General features: G+C 41.3%; 1 protein-coding gene and 1 non-coding gene across 2 annotated transcripts in view; one reads left to right on the forward strand and one right to left on the reverse strand.

Annotated features, from left to right (window-relative positions):
• ADAMTS20 (ADAM metallopeptidase with thrombospondin type 1 motif 20) overlaps positions 1 to 5,740 on the reverse strand; it is a 150,091-nt gene extending 144,351 nt beyond the window's left edge. The window contains exons 1-2 of the mRNA XM_049783876.1: positions 5,482 to 5,740; positions 4,580 to 4,941 (exon numbers count right to left, since the gene is read on the reverse strand). Of these exons, the coding sequence (XP_049639833.1) occupies positions 4,580 to 4,941; positions 5,482 to 5,572 (453 nt within the window). The 5' untranslated portion in view covers positions 5,573 to 5,740. The remainder of the gene's footprint in view (positions 1 to 4,579; positions 4,942 to 5,481) is intronic.
• LOC126023255 (small nucleolar RNA SNORA51) lies at positions 1,846 to 1,982 on the forward strand. The gene has a single exon (XR_007500446.1). It is a non-coding gene; the product is annotated as a small nucleolar RNA SNORA51 (small nucleolar RNA).
• Positions 5,741 to 6,734: the final 994 nt, after the last annotated feature.

The following is a 6,734-nucleotide window of genomic DNA, read 5'->3' on the forward strand; positions in this document are numbered from 1 at the left end:
AGTCTGAAAAAGAGAACAAAATTAAGTTTAGTAATGATAAGTACTCAGACTCAGGAAGACATCAACTAACTTAAGTATAGGTATTATATTTCATAAAGAAAGAAATCTTTTCACTTGATATATCAGATAAAGGGCTGATATCTAGAACATACAAAGCGCTCAGAAACCTGAGCCCTTCAAAACCAAATGAAGCCATAAAAAAATGGGGAGACGATGGGGCCGGGTAGGTGGCGCTGGAGGTAAGGTGTCTGCCTTGCAAGCGCCAGCCAAGAAGGACCGCGGTTCGATCCCCCCGGCGTCCCATATGGTCCCCCCAAGCCAGGGGCGATTTCTGAGCACATAGCCAGGAGTAACCCCTGAGCATCAAACGGGTGTGGCCCAAAAACCAAAAAAAAAAAAAAAAATGGGGAGACGAAATGAATAGACATTTCTCTGAGGAAGAGAGAAGGATGGCCAACAAACACATGAAAACATGCTCAACTTTGCTCATCATCAGGGAGATCCAAATCAAGACAACAATGAGATACCACCTCACACCAGTGAGGTTGGCTCACATCAAAAATAATGGGAACAACCTTTGTTGGAGAGGATGTGGTATGAAAGGAACTCTCATTCATTGCTGGTGGAATGCCCCTTGGTCCAACATCTATGGAGGAAAAGTCTGGAGAGTGCTCAAAGAACTTAGAATTGAGCTGCCATTTGACCCAGCAATTGCTCTCCTAGGCATATATCCCCAAGATGGAAGGACATTCATTCCAAAATACATATGTACCCCACTATTTATTGCAGCACTCAGTATAATAGCCAAATCTTGGAACCAACCTCGATGTCCAACAACAAGATGAATGGATCATTAAGATGTGGTACATATATACAATGGAATATTACATGGCAGTTAGAAATGATACAATCACAGACTTTGCAGCAACGTGGATGGACCTAGATCATGTTATGTTAAACGAAGTAAGTCAGAAGACAAAAGAAAAACACAGAATGGTAGCACTATTCTGAAACACCTAGAACACATAAAAAACAAAAAAATGACATTGAAGAAGCATAACTGCTAGAACCACAAAGAAAGACTCATAAACTCCATTCCCTGATCTGCACAGCCACCAAGATCTTTAGAAACAGGACTGATTTTACCCATCCAAGATAAAGTAGAAGTCTTCCACATACCACGGAAAGCAGCAAGAGGAGAATAAATGATCTATTTTTTTTGACGTCTTTATTTGGTGTGGAGATTAAGGTTGATGTCTCCAATATTTTATTTTATTTTGTTTTGTCTTTTTCTTTCTTTTTTTGCACTTGAGTATGATTTGATTTCAGGACCGAGATTATTGTGTGGTGCCTGTCTTTATTGTTGTGGTGCTTATCGGTTATTTAATTCGATATTTTTTTTGTGTGTGTATTGTTGTGGTATTTTAATTATTTTTTTCACATCCTCTCTCAAACTGAGGTTGGAAGCCTCTAGACAGGACTCTGCCTATTTTCAGCATATTTGATTTTTGATTGAGAAGAGGACATATTAGGTGATGGGTATTCCCCTGATTCAATGTGAATATGTATCCAAAATACTACAGTGAAAGATATGTAAGCCATTATGAAAAAAAAAAATTGTGTTTTTAATCAGAAATTTTCTTTGACTTACATGTATTATTATTATATCAATTATATTATATGTTATGTTATGTCACTATATTATGTTATATTAGTTTACCTCATTATGTTAATCAATTTTGTCCTTTAAATGAATTTTTACTTTAAAAAAAAAACCAAAAAAAAAAAAACAACTTTAGTTTGCTCTGAAGAAAAAAAAAATAAAATAAATAAAAGATAAGATAAGGCCTCCCAAATCTTACCACAGCTGTGTTCTTTACACTGGCTGTATAGAAAGAGGAGGGTAACAGTAAAGGCACCCACCCTTATACAACCTCAACACAGGCCCCTTGCCGGGTATGTATTGTGAATTGGGGACAAAAAAAAAATTAAAAAAAAAAAAGAGGGTATTATTAACACTTCACTTAATTAAGAATCAACAATGCTCTGAAACTTTACCCAAATAAAGTAAAAATATCAGCTAAATCCCTGAGTGCCTTTTTAGGGAGGAGAGGTGGCCAGACCTTGGCAGCACCCAGGAGTTAACCTCTGGTTTTTGAGCACAGAAATTATTCCTGGCTGTCTTGCAAGTTCATATGGGATGCTGGAGATCAAACTTGGGTTGTCTGCATGCAAAGTACAATACCCTACCCCCTAGGCTATCTCTCCAGCCTTGATGCTTCTTTTTTGAACATCTAAGGAGTTAATGATTAAGTAAATGTGTACCTGTTTTACTAGATAAAGATTTGGGGAGGTAGAGGTGCTCTGCTCTCACTTAGGTCTTACTCTGTGCTAAGCAATCGCTCTCTCCTGGCAATGCTCATGGAACTATATGTAGTGTCAGGGATAGAAAGAGGGTCAGCCATATACTTGACAAGAACCTTACCTGATGTACATATTTCTGACTTCAAGTGTGTTTTGAAAAATGTATTCTTCATTTCATCAGAGTAATTCTATAGTAGTAAATGGGGAATGCCTAGATGACCCCAAAGTTAAAGGATGAGAAAGACAGAGAAGGAAAGAAATTAAGGCAAGAAGGAAGAAGATGAGAAAGTAAGGTATTGGAAAAAAAAAAGGGGTTGGGGCTTCAGGTATATCGGTAATTGTGGGGACAGTGGTATAGCTATCCAATCAAAGCACAGACTCAGCAATACTGAGTTATGTGGCTATAGCCACTGAATTTTGTAATGTGCCTGCCATTACAGGCAGTCAGGGAATTAAGTATAGGAACACTGGTGATGGGAGTTGACCACTGGTGTGGAGTTGGTATTTGAAACATTATAAAATAAGCTATCAATAACTTTGTAACTCCCAAGTTTTTCATTAAATAAAATAATATCTTAAAATTGGGGCTGAAACGGTGGCACAGCAGTCAGGCATTTGCCTTGCACCCAGCTGATCTAAGACAGACCACAGTTTGATCCCCCTGCATCCATATGGTCCCCTGAGCCAGAAGTGATTTCTGAGTACATAGCCAGGACTAACCTCTGAGCATCACCAGGTGTGGCCCAAAAACAAAAACAAAATTTTAAACTAAGAAAAGAAAATTTCTTTCAAATGTAGCTTTTTCATATAGTTCCACAGACTACTGTGGTACAACAACAAAAAATTCTTCACCTTAATTAATTTGACTACATTTTTATTTTCATGTGCATCTGGATTTTCACATCTATTTGACACTTAATAATTTCTTCAAATATAGGCCAGAGAGATAGCATGGAGGTAAGGCGTTTGCCTTTCATGCAGAAGGTCATTGGTTTGAATCCCGGTGTCCCATATGGTTCCCCGAGCCTGCCAGGAGAGATTTCTGAGTGCAGAGCCAGGAATAATCCCGAGCACTGCTGGGTATGACCCAAAAACCAAATAAATGAATAAATAAATAAATAAATAAAAATAATTTCTTCGAATATAATTATGGCTAAGACCATAAACATTGTAGCTACATGTAAATGCATCACATTTAATGCATCAAGTATAGAATAACACCCATTAATTTTGTAATATTTTATTATTGCTAATATTAAAAGAATGCCAATTGAATAATATGTATTTATTTTACACACTTAAGATCATGCTGAGAAGTGAGTCTTGGTTCCCCAGAATACAGAATGGAAGTCATAAAGGTTTAGACCAATTTTGAAGAAATAAATAAAACATATTTTCAATATTTTATTGAATTTTTTTCTCTCTAGAGAAATTTTTATACAATTTCCATCCTTTACTCTTCTAATTCCAGTGATCAATGATCTTTTTACTTGTTGATACAAGATCCTGGGAGATTGCCTCTTTTTTTTTTTTTAACTGTTCGTTTGGGGGTTACACCCAGCTATGCTTCAGGCTTACTCCTGGCCCTGATCCAGAGTTCATTCCTGGTGGCACTCAAGGGACCATATGAGATACCAAGTACGAAACCTAGGCCAGCCACATGGAAAGTAAGACAGTACTTGCTGTACTATCTCTCCAGTCCCCGCCTCCACATTTTTAAATGCAGAGTTCCAAGTAGATCCAATGATGATATAATAATGATCCCCCCTGTCCAATTAAATAATCAAAGCCAACTTCTTTCAAACCTATTTACTTTACATCTATTCATTCTTTCTTCTTTCCATCGTCCTAAACGCAAAAACTAAAAACCTCATTTAAGAAAAATGTATGAACTTCTGGAAATCTACCTGAATAGGTAATCAGAAATGGATGCATCTAACCCCCCAAAATGCCTCCCCTGGGTTTAGAAATCATCATTCATTAATAGAAACTCTGATTCCTTGGCCCAGCCTTTGACATTTTCAAGGCAATCTCTACACAGAAGGGTTGGTTTTTGCCTAGCAGGTATAGACATGCTGATCCCCAAACCCCTCTCCCCTCTGCAAGAATGTTCTTGAAGCATGACTGCACTGGTGGGCCACTCTGATCTTTTGGACCCCGCTCCACCACTGCCCTGAACTGGATCACAAGAACAAAGGCATGCTAGAAAGCTTACCAGGCCCCCACAGAGGCTAAAGACGGCCGTGTTCTCCTCCTGAGCGTTGACCTGGCCCCGGTAGAAGCAGTGGCGCAAGTCAGTGGGTGTCTCTCTGCTTCCCTGGGCTCCTGGAGCAGAAGCTCCCAAGTGCACTTCGGTGTAAGTGGCAGCCAGAAAGTCTGCATTGGCGCTCAGGTTGAGATGGAAGAGCTGCTCGTAAGCTCGGATTCTGTAGTGGGTTCGGAATGGGGTGGGCTCCAGGGCCCCCGAGCTGCGCTTTTTTCTGCTAAAGTGGTGATTCTGCGGGAACACTTCGCCAAACTCATTGACCCGCGTGGGGGTCACCACTTCGTAGGAGGCCAATGTCCTCACCAGGGCTTCTGCAAATCACAAAGATCAAGTCAGGGAGCAATCAACCGCTGGCAATTCCAACTTCCCAAACTCCAATTTCATTGACCAAAAAAAACCCTGAGGATTGCAAAAACAAACAAACAAACAAACAAACAAACAAACAAAAAAACCCAGAGGGAGAAAATGCACTCTTGCTGTTGCTGCAAGGGCAAATTCGTGTGTGCACCAAGAATATATTTTCATGCACCCCCTCTTGGCTTTCAACTACCCACAAAGACCAAGAGCATAAAGTAGACTTAAGCAGCCCACTTATTCTCACCCAAGCCCCAGATCCTCTTGGGGCACTCCACCCTTGTGTCCCCCACTCTTGGAAGGGTAATTTGTCACCCTGGGCGGAATTCTTCATTGCAAAACTCTGAGATGCTTTGGCTTGAGGAAGTCCAGGCGACTGCATGGAGACTCCCTGCAGGGAAGTTTAAGCCTCTGCAACTCACCGATCCCCCTTAGCCACAGCCTATCCCCCCCCCGCCCCCCAAAGCCCAGTAGTTGCAGAAGGCCCGGGACCGAACCTTGTTTGGGATGAAAGTGAACTTCCCAGGAGCCGCTGATGAAAAGCGACAGCTGCCAGAGCAGGCCCGGCAGCCACCCGGCCGGCCGCATGATTGCACCGGGGAGGCCACCTCCAGGCAGCCGCCGGTTCTTGGGGAGTCGCGCTGCCCCGCTGCCTCTGCACCCCCGGCGGCAGGAGGGAAGCTCACTCAGCCTAGGGACCGCCGGTCTCCGCACAGCGCCGGCCTCTTCTCTCCGAGTAGCCGCTGCTTCATAGCCCTGCTGCCTCGCGAACCCGGACTCTCCACTCGCAGTCTCGCACAGGTCCGGCTCGACGTGCTGCAGCGACTGGAACCCGACCCGGAGAGGCACCGAGGGGCAGGAGAGAGCCGGGGAAGGCCAGCCCCTCAGTGCCCGGCTGGCCAATCCGCGGAAGGCCAGGCTACTCTTTATCCTCCCTCTACTAGCAGCTATGCAGACCCCAGCCAGCCACCCCTCAGTTTCCAGCCTGGCATGAGAGAGGAGGGTTAGTAGTGGGCTAAATGGAGACCCAGGCTGGTTGGAAGTTGGTTCAGGTAGAGGGGGCAAAAATAAATGGATGAAGCAAAGTTATGATTGGTACAAGCTACTAGATGGAGACACAAAGAGGTGGTAGATTGGGAGACAGAATGAGGTGGTGAGATTATGTGCTGTTACTTAAGAGTGAATAGAAAAGAAGAAAGAAAGAAAGAAAGAAAGAAAGAAAGAAAGAAAGAAAGAAAGAAAGAAAGAAAGAAAGAAAGAAAGAAAGAAAGAAAGAAAGAAAGAAAGAAAGAAAGAAAGAAGAAAGAAAGAAAGAAAGAAAGAGAAAGAAAGAAAGAAAGAAAAAAGAAAGAAAGAAAGAAAGAAGAAAGAAAAGAAAGAAAGAAAGAAAGAAGAAAAGAAAGAAGAAGAAAGAAAGAAGAAAAGAAAGAAAGAAAGAAAGAAAGAAAAGAAAGAAAGAGAGAAAGAGAGAGAGAGAGAGAGAGAAGAGAGAGAGAGAAAGAAAGAAAGAAAAAAGAAAGAAAGAAAGAGAAGAAAGAAAGAAAGAAAGAGAAAGAAAGAAAGAAGAGAAAGAAAGAAAGAAAGAAAAAAGAAAGAAAGAAAGAGAAAGAAGAAGAAAGGAAAAAAAGAAAGAAGAGAGAGAGAAAGAAAAAGAAAGAAAGAAAGAAAGAAAGAAAGAAAGAAAGAAAGAAAGAAAGAAAGAAAGAAAGAAAGAAAGAAAGAAAGAAAGAAAGAAAGAGAAAGAAAGAAA

Source organism: Suncus etruscus, chromosome 11 (genome assembly GCF_024139225.1).
Source record: "Suncus etruscus isolate mSunEtr1 chromosome 11, mSunEtr1.pri.cur, whole genome shotgun sequence".
In the NCBI taxonomy this organism is placed as follows: Eukaryota; Metazoa; Chordata; class Mammalia; order Eulipotyphla; family Soricidae; genus Suncus; species Suncus etruscus.